The sequence below is a fragment of the Xiphophorus couchianus genome, chromosome 22 (assembly GCF_001444195.1).
Source record: "Xiphophorus couchianus chromosome 22, X_couchianus-1.0, whole genome shotgun sequence".
Classification (NCBI taxonomy): Eukaryota; Metazoa; Chordata; class Actinopteri; order Cyprinodontiformes; family Poeciliidae; genus Xiphophorus; species Xiphophorus couchianus.
This window is the reverse complement of record NC_040249.1, coordinates 22,783,657-22,805,017: the sequence shown is the minus strand read 5'-3', so window position 1 is coordinate 22,805,017 and position 21,361 is coordinate 22,783,657. Positions and strand designations below refer to the sequence as shown.

At 38.0% G+C, this 21,361-nt stretch overlaps 1 protein-coding gene across 1 annotated transcript; it reads left to right on the top strand.

The window, feature by feature from the left end:
- Positions 1 to 11,859: 11,859 nt before the first annotated feature.
- cyp1b1 (cytochrome P450, family 1, subfamily B, polypeptide 1) lies at positions 11,860 to 17,789 on the top strand. The gene is made up of 3 exons (XM_028007968.1): positions 11,860 to 12,589; positions 12,737 to 13,747; positions 15,457 to 17,789. Exons 2-3 carry the CDS (start codon positions 12,747 to 12,749, stop codon positions 16,061 to 16,063), a joined length of 1,608 nt encoding a protein of 535 aa, XP_027863769.1. The 5' UTR covers positions 11,860 to 12,589; positions 12,737 to 12,746; the 3' UTR covers positions 16,064 to 17,789.
- Positions 17,790 to 21,361: the final 3,572 nt, after the last annotated feature.

Genomic DNA, 21,361 nt, shown 5'->3' with positions numbered 1-21,361 from the left:
GCATGCGGTCTTTATAGAGTTTATAAGTTCTCTATAATTGTTTGGTTAATTGTTCACTCTAAATTATCCTTAAGTCTGAGTGTTTTTGTGCGTGGCAGATGCAAGGATAAACAGACAATAGATGGATGTATGGAAGTCTAGATTTATATTTTTTTATTTAAGGAAATTAATCTAAAAAGCAGATCTATAATCCAGACTCTTTGATGACCAACTTGGATAGCTATTGAACATACCAGAGTATATATCTGGAAAAATGTTTAGTTTTTAATCCGTCGGATGTAATGTGGTAACTTATGTTGACTTTGGCTCAGAAGGGAGAATAAAAGCAGAGCATGTTCTTTGTTTTTTGTGCCAATAATAATGTTGACGAGGTTTTTTCCACCTTTCCTCCTCGCTATAAAATCAAATCCTCTGGGACCGGATTTTATTTTTGTCAGGGGGTTTTATGTTTCGGATGGAGACGTGGGTGGAGGGGAAGTAGTTTTGTTTTTTCTCCAGTACAGGTTGGTGTTTTTAATATGATTTCAGTCGCAGTTTTAATGGTTTCACTTTTTTCTTTTGCTTTTCTGTTTCTCGCATGTTGTAAATTACTTATGTCCTAATAACATTAAAGAGATTTAAGAAAATAACAAGGGACGTTTCTCTACATGACAAAAGCTCTCTCAATGCACAGTGAAGAAAATGTATGCTAACAACAAAATTCCAACGTAATTTTCTGGTATCAAATCATTAAAATGCTTACAAACAATTAAAAAATATCCTTTACATCTTGTATGAATATTTATATAAGCATGATGAGCAAATTTGCCAATATTGGAGAGAAGATTTGGATTTTTTTTCTGTGAAATTACACAAAATGGATATTAAATTAAAGGTGATAAAATAGTACTGGGCAGTGGTAGACACCACTAGCAAAAACATTAGCTATACTAAACCTAAAGCCCTAATCATAAACGTTAGCTTTGCTAATATTAAACAGTATAACAACATAACATTTAGCAGAAGCTAATGCTAAAGTGCTAAATTCAATTGTGTTAATGATCACCATCTTTTATTGACACAATATGTGTTACAGCATAATTCATAATCTTCAACATGGTTAAATTTATTATGCGTGTTAAATTAAAGTTGGTGAAATTGTTATGTACAGTGGTGGGCAGCGCTAACTAAAAACTTAGTTGAGCTAACATTAGTTCTGCTAATGCTAACCTGCAGTACGGGTGGAAAACATGAGGAGAGGAAACGGAACTGTGGCTTAAACAGTCTTCATTGGAGTGTAGCGATACAATAATCTCACGATACGATATTCTGATCACGATACGGTATATATCACGTTTATTTTTTTATTTTTGGGGGGTAAACGATTCGATACGATTCAAAGCACTTTTATGATTTCCTGAAAGATTTTAGAGGGACAGAGTGTCTTTAGTGACATTTTGTGTTCCATAGGCTTGGATTTAATTAACTGAAAACTGATTAAAAGCACCAACTACACAATACCCGACTCTGTCCAATACCTGGATTGGTCAGAGACTTAGAGTCTACAGCTGGACAAAATTAATAAAAGATGCAGTGAGAAAATTAGTTTGTCATTTAATTCATGTAGATTTGACATAAAACTCAAAGTTTCCACAGTGATCCAGGAGCTGAGTGGGGACATTATCGGCCTCTGGAGACTCTCAATATCCAAATGATTGCACGTTCAAATGTGATCGACTCCTTGCAGCTGCGCAGCGCCAACATCCCCCTGCTTGGATCTCAGAGTTGCTGCCAGGATCTCATCTACTCTTGGTCTCTGATACTCTTTGTCAGTTGCTGATAAGAACGGATCGATCCGCCACCGTCATCATGACCATCCTCACTGCGCCCAGACTGCGGCTGCGGGTTTCCCCTCTTTGTTTTCCAGTTCATGAAAAATCTATACCTTCCGCGGAGGGAATAAAATCGATAAATATTGTAGAATCGATATAACTATACAGCCCTAGACTTCATTCACTTCAAAATAAGAGCATGATCATAAACATCTAACCACTTGAAGAATTAACAGTCAGTGAACAAAATTCCAACACAAATGTTTATCCAACTTAAAGTTTATAAAATAGCCAAGTAAATGAGTGCTTTTTTAAAAATTTGTTTATGGGAAGCTAAGTGCGCTAAACGTTTTCAAAACATTAGCTCCACTATTAACGCATTAGCGAAAGTGTGCCCACCACTGCTAGACTATGGATGGATGGAAACCATTGCGTATGCATAGTTCCCACAAGTCTGAGCTGGAAATGAAATGTGCCAGCTTAGTAGGCAAACACATGCGCAAAGCATCACGGACCCACGGCTTCAAGACAATCCGGATCAACCCATGTGAGACGGGGAAGGAAAATATGTCAGATGATGTGGACGAGCTGCCTCCTACTACGACATAGTTAACTATCTAGCTAACACACAGAGCGCGTACAAAATGGAGGATCTTCATGGCTTGAAACCCATGGACATATAAAATCAATGTTAAACGGATTTGTAAAGGACTTACGAACTCCTCATGCAAATAACAAGGTTCTGGTGACTGACATAGTACATGCAGTAACACACGTAGGCCACATGTCTGTCTTAGCTAGCAGAAAAAAGCTACATTAGCAGAGCTAACTGTGCTAGTTCGGCAGTAAGCGCTACAGTAATATCAGTGGTATTTATGTTAGTATTATGCAGAGGTAGGTTGAGTACTCAAACATTGTGATAGTTGTAATGCATTTATATTGTTTATAAGTTAGATAGAAATGAGGCGAGAGCTAGTTCTGAGCTTTTGGCTTGTTTGTTGTCATAGCAACTCCATAGAAACCGCCTGCTAAGATGGCTGTCAGTTATGAAGTTCACGGTGGTGTGATACATCAATCATTGTTTCTTTTAAGCTACATAAAGTGTATTTTAACATTTGTTTGTATACTTTTTAGATACTTTTATCTGTTTTTAGCTGATGTGGGCCTGCTGAGACCTTTTGAAAAAACAAAAAGGAATAAATGTACACTGTAAAACATTAACGTTTGTGATGGGGAAACAGGTAGACGTCAAGACAGGAGATACGTTTGCAAGCGATTGGAGTGAAGTAAGGTACTTTACAACATGACGTAATCTGGCTTCATATTTCCCATGTGACAAACTGTAACTGCTGTATCAGCAGCAGCCACACGCCCAAAGGAAATACCTCAACCTCATGAAACAATGAGCCACGGACTTACAGCCCCTGGGACTTCCTATTTCAAGACCCGCTGGAACATGATGCCCTTGGACCTGATTTACTTTACCACACCAAACATTTTCTATTTTTATGCCTCCACTAGGTTTCATTGAGAACAAAACCTACCACCTGCAGAACTCCAGCCCAACGTTTGCGTCTCTGATTTACTGTCCTGCTGCTAGCGTGTCACATGTTGAAGTTCCTACAAGATAATTAGAAAAATATTTTGACTACAACCTGAAAATTATATTGATACGTTCAGACAAAAAATGACAACTTCCCTCGTTTGAATAAAACCTTTTTTATTTTCTTTTAGCTGGTTTCTGCAAACTCAAACATGAACTACTGTTTGAATCAAATGAGGAAAGAGACACCATAAAGTTTCACAGTTGCGCCAGGAAAGCAAAAATTTACATACACTGAATAAAAACACACATAAAGAAAAAAGTGCTTATTTTTTGTGCAGTTTTAACTTGATTACTGCTCTGAGGATGTTATTTCAGCAAATAGTTTCTTTTGAGTCTGTATGCTCCAGTTAATGATTAATCAATTACTAAATTAGTTGATTATTTCAATAATCGATTAATCTGATTAATCATTTCAACCTTGCATTGAATAAAAAGACACTTAATTGCAAAACTGTGTTTATTTTTTGTGTGGTTTTAACTTGATTACAGCTCCTAGGATGATATTTGTTCAGCAAATAACACGTTTTAGTCTGTGTATAAAAGTTAACGATTAATTTATTACTAAATTAGTTGATGATTATTCTAATAATCGATTAATCTGATTAATCATTTCAGCCATACATATAGTAAAAAGACACAGACATATTTTTTCCTCATGTTCTGAAGTTAAATTAGACTAAACTTCTTGTTTTAGGTCAGTTTGAATTACCAAATGTATTTCTATTTGCTAAACAACATATTTATTTATTTATTAACTTGTTAAAAGAAGTTCTCACAGAATGTTTACTGTCTCTTTAAACAATGAGAAATCATTTAGGTTATTTTATCTAACCTAAATTAAAGTTTGGTCTGATTTAACTTCAGTGAGAAAAAAAGATGGATGTTTTTATTCATTGTGTTTAATTACTGTAATCTGTTCAAAGCATCCTGGAAAACACACTTATATGACACATTTTATTCTGGGGTAAGATAATAAATTAAGCCATTTTAAAACCGTCCTAATCGTTTCCTGTTCATACTAATTGCATCCGAAGGTTTACGTGGGACAAAAGGCGGCACTTTGCGTGACTTCCAGCTCTACAGGCCTCAGCCAGTCGGCCATGACGGTTTGTCGTCGTTAATCTCTTGTGCAAACACCACAGACAGGCCTCAGGAGGGGGTACGAGAACAGGCTTATCCTCCCTTTGAGTGCTTCTTCACCTTTGACGTCTCTCAGAGGGGAAGAGATAAACATGAAGGGGGGACTTCTAAGCTTCAGTGACTTTAAAGAGCGACCCGGTTTGGGTTGAAACAGCAGAGTCTGGGCTCATCAGGAGGACGAAGTGGCAGCTTACTCTGTTCGCTGCTCAGATAGAAAAATTCAGTTTATAAAACAGTAAAAACCTCCATTTGTGCAGTAATGCGTCATCACAAACTGAAAATATACTTTCAAGTCATCTTAGTACTCAAAAACAAAACCGTCTACCTTGATTTAAAAATTATTCACTGCAAAAACACAAAATTTTACAGAGTATTTTATAGTATGCTTGAAATAAAACAAAACTAACTCAGAATAAACTTTTCAGCAATATTTAAAGTAAATAATTCCTAAATATTGATGAAAAAGTGCCTGTTCCCCTGGCAGATTATTTCACTTATAATCATGGGGGTTCAAAGTGCGGTCCAAGGGCCATTTGTGTACCTTGGTCTGACTTTGGGTGACCCATCCCAACTGCAATTCAAGAATAAAACTAATTTGATCCGTCCAGCATAATCAGTTGATGGAGACGTTTTATTTGAGTCAGCCACTAACACCAGACCAAAAATACTTGGTTAGATTGTTATATTTTTACAGTGTTCTGGCCCTATTTTCCATTGGATTCCTCTCAGGAAAAAAGCCAAAGAGGAGTTCGTGTTTTCCGTTAGCCCGGATTTGAAAAGCGCAGTCATGCGGCGGAACGCGTCAAAAGCCTCCCTATTCTTCTCAAAGCAGCACAAGCAGTTCAGACGGACCCAACCGACCCGGAGCGGGTCTCGGACAAGCTCGCCGATTCAGGATTGAAGGACAAAATGCCCTTTTAGTGTGAGAACGGAGGGGAGACGCCTTCACGGGCTGCTGACTACGCTTTGGCAAGCGCCTCCATCACACTTATTCAGACGGGTTAAAACAAAAAACACGGAGATACCTCAATGTTTGAGGATCATTAGCTCTCATTAGCATCGTTCTCATGGACTTGGACGGAAAACCTCAGAACAGGATTTAAGGAACGTTTTTTGGAGGAGGGGGTTGTTGTGGGACAGTTTGACATTTGAAGTCGCCGGGGTCATCCAGTCGTAATGAGGCGCTCTCGCGGTCGGACCAAAGTGAAGGTTTTGCCCCGCCGCTCAACTCTGACTCGTCGCCAATAACCGGTTTATTTTGGTTGGTTTAGTTTGGTAGTCGGACCAATCACACGGCGGCAGGTCGATTCATCTCTACTGGATGGTAATCAACATGACAGGCCTGTACAGACGCTCCTGATGTGTGTGTGTTTCTGCTCGTCTCTTCGTCTAACAGGATGTGTGTGTGTTTGAAATACTTTAAATTTCAAGGTTTGAAAGTGTTTAATATTCAAGCTGCACAGTTTTAAAATAAAGTTCAATCCAACGTTTGATCAAAAAGCCAAAATTTGGAAAATGTTATTTACAGTTGAAACCAGATATTTTCATACACCTAATTAGGTCTTACACCAAGGATCTTTGGTCTAGTTTCGAGTGCAAATATCTTAATACACTTAAAATTAGACAGAATTAACTTATAACCTTTCAGCAAGATATAAGAGCTGGTTTTAACCCAATAATTCCTTAATATTGATGACAAAGTACTAGTTCCACTAGTTATTTCAGTTTTAACATGGGAAAAATGTCTGAAAGTAAAATAACCTGCCAGTGGAACTAGCATTTAATTTGAGTAAAGTTTTTCACCTTATATGAATTTGTTTGGATTGTTTCAGTGTAATGAATATTTATTATTCCTAATTTCTCAGGACTTATTGATCCTGAGATCAATAAGTTTTATGTTATAGAAATTGGACAAATTTTTTTTGTTAAATTATTGTTTTGTTCTCAGACCAGTTTTGTTTATTAACATAAAATGTTGTTAATTTGTCCCTGTTGTAGAATCACAAGTTATTATTAATAATATTATAAATTCTATTATATAAAAGTGAGTTGAAACTGTCTTTTGTTAATTTGGTGCTGGAAATTTTTTAAAATGTACCTTGAAAATGCTTAAATGTGGGGAAAACTTTACAAAATCATTTTATGGAAATGTAAAAGTTTTTGTTCAATTATGAAAGCAAAACTTATAAAGTTGGAAACAGCAGCAGCCAAAGTAAGTCAAGAGGAGAAATGCAACAGAGTTGGACACGGAGCAGAAGAACCTGGAAATGAACGGTGGAAACCCAGTTTGTACTGGGAGGGATGTGGAACAGGTGGCTGATTACCAGCAGCCGCAGCTGGGAGGAACCAGGAGTCAACACAAAGACGGACAGCGGCCGGGGAAACCGAACAGAACACAAGAAGAAATAAAAACTAACCAGACGACTCGGAAACCAAAAGTCCTCCTGATTATGGCAGCAAAGAGAGAGAAGCATCGATAGAAATATTGTCCCACAACCTGGAAATGTTGGCGTAAGAGTTGAATCTGGTATTTAAGTTCACGGAAAGATAAAAAAATATAACAACAAACAAGCAAAATTAGGAATAACATGCTGCATTAAACACAAGATTATAACTGAAACATGGTGTGCAGTTTTCAGAAATAGAGTCGGAAATAAGTTGGTCCCAGTAAAGGAGACCTATGATGCAGGTAAAAATTGGTCTATGGCTGATTTTCATTACAAAACATTTTTATTACATTTATTTCACAAAACTATTCCAATAATTTCTATTTACTTTTTAATTTGATTTTTTGAGTCAGCTGCTTCCAGCCACACCCTGCTCAGCATTTACACCTGAAAATGGCTGCAAACAGAGGAGTAGTTATGCAACTGTACATCTTTGAAAAGCAGAAGTGGAGCCTTCTACACAACCAAGAATACAGCAAGTGCTTTCAGGGTAAGTCAACAGCAAAACACTTGTCTTTTCCAGCAGCCATTATACAGAGCACACAGTGCTGGATTTCAGCTTGGGTTGCTAGGTAACGGGTAAAATGATGCTTGCGTTGCTAGGTTACGGGTAAAATGAATCTTATGTTGCTAGGTGATGGACTGGGCTTGGCTGCAGCTGTTAGGTAGATCATATTTACAGGAAAAGCATATTTCTTTCATCTTAAATGCAAAATGTTTATATATTATTATATGTTTGTTCGGTTTCAGATTAATTTCTGCTCCGACGATGTTGTTCTTTCAGCAAATGCTCTTTTTTTTTGAGTCTGTTGACTTCAGATGACGATTAGATTATTACTAAACTGGTTGAGGATTATTTAAATGATCGATTATTGACAAATCAGCCATTTTTCAGCCCAGTATCACAGCCATTTTAATTGCTCCAGCTGAAGGTTTGAAAAACTGCTACCATGCTAAATACAGTTAGCCATAAAAGCTAATAACATATTTTGAGCAGCACTCTGATAACAGAGGGTGTACAGTCATAGTTAGATTAAAAATATTAAACATACTTTACTATAATCCCACTTATTAAACTTTTTATTGGTTACATGTAGGATTCTAATATTAAATGTTGTTTTGTTGGTTGTAAACAGAAAAATGATAGAAATAAAGGCTTGAAAACATCAATGTCCTATATTATTGGTTATGACTGATTTAATGAGCGTGTAAATAACTTCCTGCCTTTTTAAAGAGCAGCAGACATTAACAGTACTTAGGTAATTGCAAGATTATTCAACTGCAATAAAAGATTCATTCATTTTAAGATTATTCATCATTACAAGAAGGCAGAAAACACTTAGAGAACAGGTGATCCAACTTAATTAAACGAAGTTTATTTACTTTATTTTGACAATTTAATTAACTTGGATAAACTTAATTGGATTCCTTTTGATAAATTAACATGTTTAAGTTGGTTCTGTTTTTAGTGAGAAAATGTGACTTGAATCTTTCAGAAACAGTAAAGCAGTAAACCACCGCCGTGGTTCAAGCGGGTTTTGCGTGTTTTTAAGCGGAAGTTGTGTGCGTGACAGCGCCGCAACCACAGATGATTACCTCAGGTTTTACTAAAATAATGTCGTCTTGTGAAACATTTCGCTAATAACGTTCATAAATCCGCCTAATGTTTGCAGATGACGTCACTTCGTGATAGTACAAATATGCAGTGAATGAGACAAATGATGAAATCACATCAGGCTGGAATTTCCGCAGTTCCACTCTGCGCCGTTTCTTTTTTTAATTTATTTTCTTAGCGTGACTGCAAGCTGTCGGTTGCAACACGCCTTCCTGCGCTCCTGCATGACCTCCATGCTCGCTCATACGCGATGAGCGGCTGAGCTGCCAGCCGCGGCGGGAGGGAGGGAGGGAGAGACGGAGCCCGGCGGGGTCACGGTGTCCGCTGCAGCTGGAGGTCACCGCGCTGCGAACCCGGACAGGATTACCGAACCGCTCTGCCTCCCAACACCAGCAAATGAGCGGATTTGGGGCGCTATTCAAGAGCCACGCAGGGTTTACATAGCGATTAGTGCAGGAGTGGAACTGCAGCAATAACTAATAATAGATGCCAGGATTTGGGACCACACGAAAATGGGCGCCACCTTTTGGGGGCGCAGTGGTTTATTTATTTATATGAATTTTTCTGATTTTCTTTTAATTCATATAAAACACTTTGAAGTGCTTTGTTGCTGAAAATGTGCTTAAATGACCTTACACATTGTTATTGATGAACCTCCTTTGAAAACTTTATACAGACTGGAAATACCAGTCAGTGTGGAATTGATCCATTTCATGTGTTTTATCTATTGGAATATGACTGAATATTACTGCGTTTGACTCGTTTAATAACTTTAAACTGTCAGAATGTAAATAACTTCCCACCACTGCCTTTCTAAACAGAAGCAGACATGAACAATGCATAAATAAATGAATGAAATAATCACAAGATTATGCAACTGCAATAAAAGAGGAATTTATTTTAAGATAATAAAATAAATAAACCAAAAAATATATAAATTATTATTTTATTTTAATTTTTATAAATTAATTATTTATGGTGTTTTACATTCATGTCTTGATTGAAGAAAATTACTTTTTATTGTTTTTTTATTTTGATTTTTATTATTGGTGTTATTGTGGGAATTTTTTTTCCCCCTTTGGCCATCAATACAGTATTATCTATCTGTCCGTCCGTCCATTTTTAATGATGGGGCCATGGCCCCCCGTTGACCACCCCGTGGGGTCGCCAATGCTAAAAGTTAAAGAAAAAATGAAAGTTAAGGAAGTTATTTTTTTTAGATCCATATATATTTGAAGTCCTTAATAGAGTGTAAATTTGATATATTTCAAGAAATCAGGAAATATGAAGTGAAGTAAAATATTTTGATTGCTTTTTGAGTGTCGCTCACAACATTTGACTCAATACATTTTAACCAAAAAGAATGAAAACATATTTGGACGATGACTGCCAACTGAAAAAGGGAAAGTCCTTAATTTAACAGATTAAATACGCAAACATTTATTTCTATGATTCTTCCTAAATATGGAAACGTCAAACTGAACCTCAACCCAAAATTTACTCCGTTTCCCAAACCCTTCAATCGGTTTTCTTCACAGATTTTCCTTCCACTAAACTTTCCTTGTGCAGAGTGCCGACTAACTCAGCGGTGTCCCCTGATGATGTAGGCCACAACAGAACATTGTGACTTGAGCTGCTGAAATAAATAATATTTATGTTTAACACGAAACGCCTGAAAATGTTTGTTTGCGATATTAGGTGAGAAATAAAGCAGTAAACAGAACAATGTATTTCCACGCGTGGAGAGAGGCGGGAACCATTTCCACTGGTTTGTCTCCGGCCTCGGATCAGCAGCGGACACTGTGACGGGTCAGAGTGACGTCATCGGAGTGACGGCGAGCCTGAGAGTCTTTACGCAGTGAGTTCATTTTGCATTTTGCATTAAATGTATTTTAGAAATAAAAATAAAAAACTTCGGCGCTGCGAAATGTGTCGTTTAGTGTCGATTAGCTAAAAACACAAATATACAAAAGGGAAAATTTCTCCCGTCGTCCTTTTCACTTAAAAAACAACCTCAATTATAATTTTAATTATTTATAAAACATTTATATTTAATCAGATTAATAAATTCAAGACTGTCTTCGCGTCTTGGGAAAATTAAAAAGATTAATGTTAATAAGAGTAAAAATTTTGACTTATGTTTATTCAAAAAGACAAATTAGTTTATTTTTTTATCTCCTAGTAGAATATATTTTAGAAACAAAATATTAAGACCATTTTTTAAGGGATAAATCGCTATATTTATGCTCTTTTATGTTAATGCGGCTTTATACTCGTTTCATTTAGTTTTTTAAAATTAGGATTGGTGAAAAATAAAGTTAATGTGTTTTTTTTCTGAGGGTCAAACATGTTGAGTCGGTCTGAGCCGCTGTCCGCGGTGCTGAAGCGCAGCTCCAGAAAACATCAGCAGAAAGCAGAAATAAACTTCATTCCTGCAGAAAAACATCCAGAGAATCAAGATGAAGTCTAATAATAATAATAATAATAATAATAATGATAATTAAATGCGAGAAGGAAATAACATTAAAAACACTTTCAGAGTAGATTTATGTGATTAGCGGCAGGTTTTAAAATAAATGTACTGCTGTAAGTTTGATCTGAATCACAGGTTTGATGATAAAACACACATTTCATGTTATTAATCCTCCAGTTGGATCGGGGTTACAGTAACGTTCCCGCCCGGAACCGCATGTTGATGAGGAAATCTGCGGGTTCGCCTCCTTGCGGCTCCGCAGGAAAACGCAGCTTGGTGGGGATTTAATCCCAAGATATGAACGGATTTAATAACAAACTCTGCCTCAAATTTACTAACGCTGCGAAATCCTTTTTGGATCTCACGGCTTCCTTATTTGTCACCCAGACTTAAATCTTCTCGGGTTGTTTTTCTCTTGTTTTATGTTGTTTTTAACTTTGAATTGTTTTAGACTGAAAGCTGCTATATAAATAAAGTTGCCTTTAAAGTTTAGAGTTAGACGTAAACATGTTCAGTTTGTTGTTGTTTTAATGCCTCGCTGTGCAGCTGCAAAGCTTTTAATCTGAAATGTTTCTGCTCGGATCGAGATGAGAAAGACTGAACTCCGCTGAACCTGCAGGATGTCGGCTTCACGTTTCACTTCCGGCTGGAGAGTCACTGCAGCGGTTCATGTTTTCTCTTCAATAAACTAGTAATTAAATAAAACCAGCAATATGACATGTGATAAAATAAAAAAAGAAAAGAAAACCTGGTTTTGTTCGAGTCCTATATTTTATCATGCTCAAAATACGTCATCAGGATAATAATAATATAAATAATGCTCTAGTCGTGATTGATTTTAATTCATTATTCTAAGACAAATACAATAAATTCTGCAATATTAAGATTTATCTCTTATTTTATTATTTGCAATACTGATGCTAAACTGTTCGTCCAACTTGATAATAATGAAAATTCATAAAAAAATAAATAAAAATAATCCATTTATGATTGACTTAATTCATCTAAATGTGTTGCTTTTAAATAATAAAACACTAAATGCTGTGACAAAATGTTTTAAAGTAATGATGTTGAGAGGAATCATCAGTCTGTAAATGTTTTGTTAAATTTTTAGTAAATATTCAGTCAGATTCTGTTCTGCAAAAGGCGAAATAAAAGGTTTATAATAAGAAATATATGCAACATTCATCAACACTGATGATGATGGCGATGATGATGATGGTGATGATGATGATGATGATGAGGCTGAGAGGTTCAGCTGGAGGAGGTGGAGGTGATGGTGGGAGGAGAGGCGGAGGTTCGGTGGCCCCCCCACCCCCTCCGCATCAAACCTGCCCACTGCACCGGAGCCGCCGACGGGCCGTGATGCTGCAGCTGCCCGCAGATAAAAGACCCGCCGCGGCGCTGCGGACAGAAAACACGCAGCGGGAAGTCTGCGGCTGCAAAACCTCCGCAACAGAAATGTAGAGGAACCATCTGGTTTTTGTTGCTTTTAAGGTAATTCATCAAAAGATAAAAACTATCTGAATTACCTCCATAAAATCTATTATAATTATAATAATAATAGTAATAATAATTATTATTATTATTGTAATAATAATTATTATTATTAATAGTAATGACTTCATTATTTTCGTCCCGCAGGATCTGCGTGATGGAAGCGTATCTGCAGAGTTTCCCCGCAGTTAACGGTTTAACTCCCGGCGCCCTGCTGGCGGCCTGCCTGGCTCTGCTGCTCTCCGTCAGGCTGTGGCTCCGGCGCCGCGGGGCCGTTCCGGGCCTGCCGGGGCCCTTCGCCTGGCCCGTTATCGGGAACGCCGCGCAGCTCGGCAACACGCCGCACCTGTACTGCACCCGCATGGCGAGGAAGTACGGCGACGTGTTCCAGATCCAGCTGGGCAGCCGAACCGTGGTGGTTCTGAACGGCGGCGCCATCCGACCGGCGCTCATCAAGCAGGGTTTGGACTTCGCCGGGAGGCCGGACTTCACCTCCTTCCGGTTCATCGCCGACGGCCAGAGCTTGGCGTTCGGCACCGTCACGGACTGGTGGAAGACGCACCGCAAAGTGGCGCAGTCCACCGTCCGCATGTTCTCCACCGGGAACCCGCAGACCAAGCGGACCTTCGAGCAGCACGTCCTGGCCGAGTTCAGGGAGCTTCTGCGGCGGTTCGTGGAGAAGACGCGGGCGGAGCGGTACTTCGAGCCCTGCACCGACCTGGTGGTGTCCACCGCCAACGTGATGAGCGCCGTCTGCTTCGGGAGGAGGTACACCTACGAGGATGCGGAGTTCCGGGAGGTGGTGGGCAGGAACGACAAGTTCACCAAGACCGTGGGAGCGGGGAGCATCGTTGACGTGATGCCGTGGCTGCAGTACTTCCCCAACCCAATCAAAACCATCTTCGAGGACTTCAAGAACCTCAACCGGGACTTTGGGGCGTTCATCCGGGATAAAGTCATGGAGCACAGGAAGTCCATGGAGTCGAGCGCCATCCGGGACATGACGGACGCTTTCATCGTGGCTCTGGACCGAAACACGGAGACAACTGGACTCTCCTCTGGGAACGACTACGTGACTCCCATCATAGGGGACATTTTTGGAGCCAGCCAGGACACGCTGTCCACGGCTTTACAGTGGATCATCCTCATACTGGTCAAGTAAGAAACCTTTATTTTAGCTGGAACAAAAACATCTGGAAGTCCAGATTGGCTTTAAAACCAGTTTTTAATCTGATTTTCTAGATTCTTGTAAACCATTAAGGATCATCTGATTAACCCCTAACTGGTAAAAAAATATCTGTTTTGTTTAAATGTCAGAACCGGCTTCAGTTTCCATAACTGAGGAATCAGGTGTTTAAAAAAGAAAGAAAAACGAATAAATCTGAAAGTTTATCCGTTTGTCAAGCCCTGATTTTAAGTTTTAGGTGTTTTAAACTCGGCATCTTAAAGATATTTAGTCCGAATTTAATCCAAACAAAAACACTAAAAAGTCCGACTTTGTTTGTTGATTTAATTATAGATTTAAGACCTCAGAGTTATTTTCTACTCTGAGGTGTGTGACACATTTTAGCACCATAAACTGTAAACTGCAGCTGCAAGACAATAACGATCATGTCAAAATTAAACTAATCTGAATATTTACAAGCTTCCTCTTGACAGACTGAAATTAATTACTGTCTCTTTTGAAAAGCGTTTTTCATCCCCATGACATCTCTGTCCTTTTTCTTTTCTGCCTCTCCATATTTACCCGCAGCACGAATCAAATCGCCTGTTTTTTCTGGCGCCCCCTGTAGCGCAGCGCCCCTATGCGTCACATTTAGTGCATACTCACTTTTTGCGCCACAATTGGTGCAAAACCAAGGAAGTTTAATTTTATGTGTTTTACATGAAGGTCAGTGCAGGTCAAGTCAGGCCTGATTTTATAAAACCACATTTTAAGAGATTTCTCGTCATCTTTTTATTTTTCAGTCTTTTGTTTTCACTTTGAGGGGAACAGCAGCTGATTAGCTCACACTGCTCCCTGTTAACCCTGCAGAGACAAGAAGAAGTGTTGTTGCATGTGTTATGTAAGCAGTGAAACTGAACACTGGTGGAAGTGAACAGTCAGCTGTTTGCAGCGACTGCTAGCGAGTTTATGTCATCGGTTTTTAGAAAAACAGGTTAAAGCTGCAGTATGAAACTTTTATAAAAAATATTTATCACATATTTGATATGAGACAGATAATATGTGAAAAGATTGAAGCTCATCTGCCTCCTCCCATTTCTAACTAGAAACAACCAATTAGAGAAAGGAGGCGGGTCTTAGAGCTGTCAATCATCCTCGCTCCTCTACTGCTACTACAGCTTTTTCCTCATATCATAGCATGCTAACTAGCCAAAGAAAGCAGGTAAACAGTTTTCCTATAATAGTAATTTGTTTCTCCATCATTAGCAAGTTTAGCAGCGCATTCACAAGGTTGACTGACAGCACCAAGCCCCGCCTCCTGGCTCTGATTGGTTGTTTTTGGACAAGAGCAGTGCATTCCTTCAGACAACATTTCCAACGATGCATTTCTTGAGACATACTGTTTCAAGGCTAAGTAGCAGTAGTTAGCCTTGTGAATGCTAACTTGTGAATGCTAGTTAGAATGCTAAGGCAAGTTAGCATTACCACTGATGACAGCAGATAAACAATTTTTCTTTAATGCCAAGTTGTTTCTCCACCATTAACACATTTAGCAGTGCATTCATGAGCTTGATTGACAGCTCTAAGCCCCGCCTCCTGGCTCTGATTGGTTGTTTTTGGTCTGGAGCGGTGCAGTGTTAACAAATATGTAAAAAAGCATATATTTTTTTGTAATAGTTACACGCTGCTGTCTCACCTTCAGGTATCCTGAGATCCAAACGCGTCTTCAGCTTGAGGTGGACAGAGTTGTGGACCGGAGTCGTCTGCCGTCCGTCGAGGACCAGGCCGAGCTGCCGTACGTCATGGCCTTCCTCTACGAGGTGATGCGCTTCACCAGCTTCATCCCGCTCACCATCCCCCACTCCACCGTCACAGACACCTCCATCATGGGCTACGCCATTCCAAAGAACACCGTCATCTTCATAAACCAGTGGTCCGTCAACCACGACCCGGCCACGTGGTCCAACCCGGGGACCTTCGACCCTGAGCGCTTCCTGGACCCCCAGGGGGCGCTAAACAAAGACCTGGTCGCCAACGTGCTCATCTTCTCGTTGGGCCGGCGGCGGTGCATCGGCGAGCAGCTCTCCAAGATGCAGCTGTTCCTGTTCACGGCGCTGCTGGCGCACCAGTGCCGCATCGCCGCCGACCCGGCGAAGACGCTACCCCTGGACTACAAGTACGGCCTGACTCTGAAACCGCTCGACTACGCCATCGCCGTGTCTCTGCGGGAAGACGTGACTCTGCTGGACGCTGGTGCCGCTCAGGCAGTCACAAACGAACAATCAGCAGAATTACAGGCAAAAGGTTAAAGATTAAAGGCCACAGCAAGAGGCTGCAACCTGCAGAACCACAAAATGGCTCATCGGACGCAAACCTTTAGCGAAAAATTAAAAACAACCATTTTAGTATAAATATAAAAACAAATGCTGAATGTTTAATAGGTTTCCTGCAAAACATGGAGAAAAGAAGTTAGCTGAAGCTAGCTATAGCTTAGCTAGCTACAGCAGCCATAGCTAGAAGCTACACTGCAAAAACACAAAAACTTACCAAGAGCTTTTGTCTCCTTGCAAATATTTTAGTTTGCTTGAAATAAAACAAAACCAACTTCAAAGTAACTTTTCAGTAAAATATAAAAGTTTGCTTTAAGTCAAAGTTACTATCAGATTTTTTCACTTCTAAGATATCTTTTCTGGAAATTGGACCAAAACTCTTTGTAACATTGTGTGTTTTTGCAGTGTATGAATGTTAGATTCTGGATTTCAAACAGAACGACACTAAAAGTACCAGATTAGGTCTGTTTTTAAAATTTAATTTAAATTCATTTTTCATCGTATAAAAAACGTATATCCATCAGCTTAATTTTAAATCATAAAAATATAAATAAATTAGTGGTTCGTTAAACTGAGGACAAGTTTCCTAAAGTAGATATTTGTCTAAATTTCTTTGTTGTTTTTTTCTAAAAGTCATGCAACAAAGGAATAAAATGTTGAATTTAATTATTTGATTATTTGCATTTTTAATGTTTTTCTAAAATTAAATGAAAAATATGCCAATATTTTTATCAGATTAATCGATTAATCATCAGAATAATCGATTAATCACTTACTAAATTAATCATTAATTGCAGCCCAGGTTTTACAAAAGTTAATCCACCTAAAAAATATGTAAACTTAAAGAAAACACCTTAATTTATTGATTGTTTTGATTTCTTTAAAAAGCTAATTTGGTTGATGTGGGAGAGCTGTATGGAAGGATTTTTCTAAATCTTTTAGCAGCTGCAATAACAGATAGATTTACTTTAAGACTCTTAGCAGAGCTTTAACCTGAGGTGCTGATAAAAGCGTCTGCATCTGAATTTCTGCAGACAGAAAGCGACGGCACATCTGTTCTCAACATTAGTCAGCCGCAGCGATCGCCTGCGATGCGTCGATTCGTCAGAGCAGAGGACTGCAGCCAGCTGCTTATAACCAGAAAACAGCCTGGAAAAACACAATGAAGCTCTGATCCTAAACAATAATAAGCTGCTGCATAATTTATCCCTGCAAGGTGGAAAAACTGCACACTGAAGCCTTTATTGTTGCTTCGCTACCCGGAGAAAAGACACTTTATCTACTTAAATAATCCAAATGTTTCTCAATCGTGTATCTTCATAACTGTGATGAGCAAACCGTGTTTCAGATCCTCATGACTACAGAAACAAGCCGCCGTCTGAGGGTCGAGCTGCAGCTACATAAGCTCCTAGCTTCAGCTCTGCTAACACTAAATGTTCAGTAGCAACGTGTAAATTAATATATTATATATGCCAGTGTATTATACAGGAAGAGAAATACTAAAATACTATTTAATCTAATATATTCTTTAACTTTTTACAGATGCTGTTGTACAGAGACGGTCAGCTTTCACATGTAAACAGATATTAAAGCAATGTAACTCAGTCAGGAAAATGTACAGGACATTACAGGCACGCACTGCAAAAACAGAAAATACCACCAAGGGTTTTTGGTTACTTTCTAGCGCAAATATATTAGCACACTGGAAAAAAAGGCAGAACTAACTTAAAAGTGAATTTTTAGCAAGATTTAGAGGAGCTTGTTTTAAGTTAATAATTCCTTAATATTGAAGAAAAACTACTACCTCTATTGACAGATTATTTCACTTATAACAAAACATTTTTACCATGTTATAAGTGAAATAATCTGCCAATAGAACTAGAGCTGGGTTGCTAGGCAACGGCTGGGCTTGGCTGGCGTTGCTAGGTAACGGCACAGATTGTGAAATAAGTGGAACTTTTAGTTTTTCATCAATATTTAGGATTTATTTACTTAAGACAAGCTCTTACATCTGGCTGAAAAGTTACTTTTAAGTTAGTTTTGTCTCATTTCAATTCTACTAAGATATTTTCACTTAAAGCCCTTTGAACTGCCTTGTTGCTGAAAAAGCGCTATATAAATAAAACTTCTTATTCTAAAACTAGTTTAAAAAAACCCTTGATAATATTTTCTGTTTTTGCAGTGCAGGATTAGAAATTCTCACCTACTCACAACCTCGACAAATACTAACATTTTTATGGTTTTTACAGCAGAAATGTTGAAATTATTTTTGTTTAAAAGAGAAAAACAACAATTAATCGAGGGATTAGAATGAAATGTGCAGTATGTTTCTTTCAGCCAGCTGGCTGACAGTGTGTAGCAGCATATGGAGACAGGATCTCATTATTAAACTGCAAAAACACAAAATCTTACCAAGTATTTTTGGTCTAGTTTCTAATGTAAAACTTGAAATGAGACAAAACAAAACTACACGTAACTTTTCATCAAAACAAAGGAGAATGTTTTAAATCAATAATTCTTTAATATTGATTTTAAAAAAGGTTCTTGTTCCATTTGAAGACTATTTCACTTGAAAAAACATTATAAGTGAAATAATCTGCCAGTGCAACTAGAACTGGGTTGCTAGGCAACGAGCTTGGCTTGGCTAGTGTTGCTAGGTAACGACTGTGAAGTGAAATAATCTGTCAGCAGAAATAAGTACTTTTTAAAGTCAATATCAAGGAATTACTGACTTAAACAAGCTCTTATTTCTTGCTGAAAAGTTACTTTTGCTTTATTTCAAGTGTACTAAGATATTTACACTAGAAACTAGACCAGAAAAACTTTGTAAGATTTTGGGTTTTTTTGCAGTGTAGGGCATTAAACTGCAGAAACTGTATGATAGAAAATGTGAAACTGAAACTGGATTCTGGTCCAGGCCTCGTTGCTAAAGCTCGGCTCATTTTGGGCATTTCATGTACGTTTGAATCTGATTCTGAACGTCTCACACTTTAGATGCTGACGCAGAGATCTACGGGTTCCTGCAGAAGCCAATCTGATTCATGTAAATTCTGTGTAACTGCAAAATGTAAACATTTACCGGTGTAGAGAAAACCAAATAAAATGCTTTTATCACCACAGCCAGTTTGCTAAGCTGCTTTTTTTCTGGACCCATGCTGCACAAAAATAAAATATTGGGGATACAATTTGCTTTTAAGCAAATTTAAATGTTTTCTGTTTAAAGTTTATCTGAAACCAGAGGCGCAGGTAAAGCTAAGCTACAGCTCTGCTAACACGTTGCTCCATTTTTGAGCCTCAGATAAAACCATTTTAAACATTTTTTAAAGATGTCGCCATAGAGAAATTGTGTTTTTATTCAAAAAGTGTCAGACTAGCCAACCAAACGTCCTGGAACTCAGTTTGGGTTGCTAGGTAACGGGCTGGGCTCTGCTGTGGTTGCTAGGCAACGGCTCAGCGCCTCCTGATTTGTAAATTTACCTTCTGAAGGTTTTTGAAACGTGTTATTTAATTTTACCAACTTGTAACTCGAAAGATAACTTTACTGAAAGACTCAGAAGCTTATTTTAAGTAAATAATTCTTTAATATTGATGAAAATTGACTTGTTCCACTGGCAGATTATTTTACTAAGACATTTTCCCAGGTTATAAGTAAAATAATCTGCCAATATAAATATTTTTTTCATCAATATTATAGAATTATTTATTTAAAACAAGCATCCATTTCTTGCTGAAAAGTTACTTGCAAGTTAATTTAATCTTTTTTAAATTGTACTAAGATATTTGCTCTAGAAATATTTGGTAAGATTTTGTGTTTTTGCAGTGTAGGTCAGTTCTGTCTACTACTTTTAATCCAAATAAATCTATCCAGCTTGTTTCCATTTGAGTTTTTGTCAAGTCAACTGGAAATAACCTGAATTTAGACGTTATTATACCAAAACTGTCATTTTTGATGCTTTCCAGGAACTGAGCTGCAGGTGGGAACAGAAAGGGAAATGTTTCTAGGATGTTTCTGCCTGTTCTGCCTTTTTTTGTTTTGTTTTTTATCTCGGCCTGCTAGAACATCCTGTACTCGTTCAAAGTGAGGCACGTAGCTGCCGACTAACCAGAGCGTGACAGAATCAGACAGTAGATGGCTGCTGATACCGAGCAGCTCTCTCTCTCTCTCTGTTTTTTTGCCCATTTGTACAAACCCAAAAGTGATTCCCAGGACTAAACAGTAACGTGTGGCAGCGCTCCAAGCATAACCTTTATGAATGGGAGTGAAAACATTGTTTTCTTTAGTTAAACTGCAATACAAAAATGCTGAGCTGAAACATTTGCACACGGAAACGTTTTACTCTGGATGCTAAAGTTTTCCCACACCTTTGACTTTCTTACAATTTGTTTGTATTTAGTGTGTTTATAGGGTCATAAGTTGCATTTCTATTACAAATGTGCGCAAAGGTTTGACAAAATTCTGCTATTTAGTTTCCATTAAAGCTGCAGTATAACTTTTAATGAGAAATATTTTTTTGTATATTTTTTTGAAACTGCAACTATATTCTAACAGATCAATAAACTTTAAATTCTAATTAACATTTAACACTGAAACTGGAATAAATTTTAAATATCCAAAATAAACAAAACAGAAACAACAAATAAAATTAATTATGAAGTCGCTGTAAACTAAATAAAAAAAAAGGGTTTAGTTGAGACCAAAGCAACAGACTAAAAACTTTTTTAATCCAGTTTTTTGGTAGAAGGAGATAAAATAGAAAAATGATAAGTCATGCAAATCGAAATTATTGACTTTGTTTTAATTTATCATGCTATTAATTGATTTATTGCTAAATGCGACAGGGAGGCCCTGATCAAGTGTAATGTTTAATATAATGTAAAAAGAGCTGAATAAAAATTTAGTTTTCAGAATCTTAATAGTAAAAACATGGACTCACTCCATTCTGTATGCTAACATTAGTGAATAAGCTACAATTAGCCAAAATGCTAAGGTTAGCTTAAATGCTGTCAGTAGCATGTGTGGTGTCAACAACATAGCATTAAATGAGCTAAAATCTTATCTTAGGTGGAAGCCTAATGTTAGCATGAGGGCTATCACTAGCATATTGAGTCACTAGCATGTTGATGCTACCAGTAGGATGAGGGCTTTTGCTGCACCAGGCAGTGATTTGCTACGACAGGCTCCAATGAAGATTAGAGAAAATTTTACTGTGCAAAGAACTTGGACACCAATCATGAAAGAGCCGTTTTGTGGCGCTACATTGCAAAGCAACTTGACAT

Bases quoted from the DNA above. Each gene is read 5' to 3' on its own strand.
- cyp1b1 (XM_028007968.1), top strand. From the start codon at position 12,747: ATGGAAGCGTATCTGCAGAGTTTCCCCGCAGTTAACGGTTTAACTCCC. The intron at 13,748-15,456 runs GTAAGAAACCTT...TCTCACCTTCAG, and splicing joins ATCATCCTCATACTGGTCAA to GTATCCTGAGATCCAAACGC.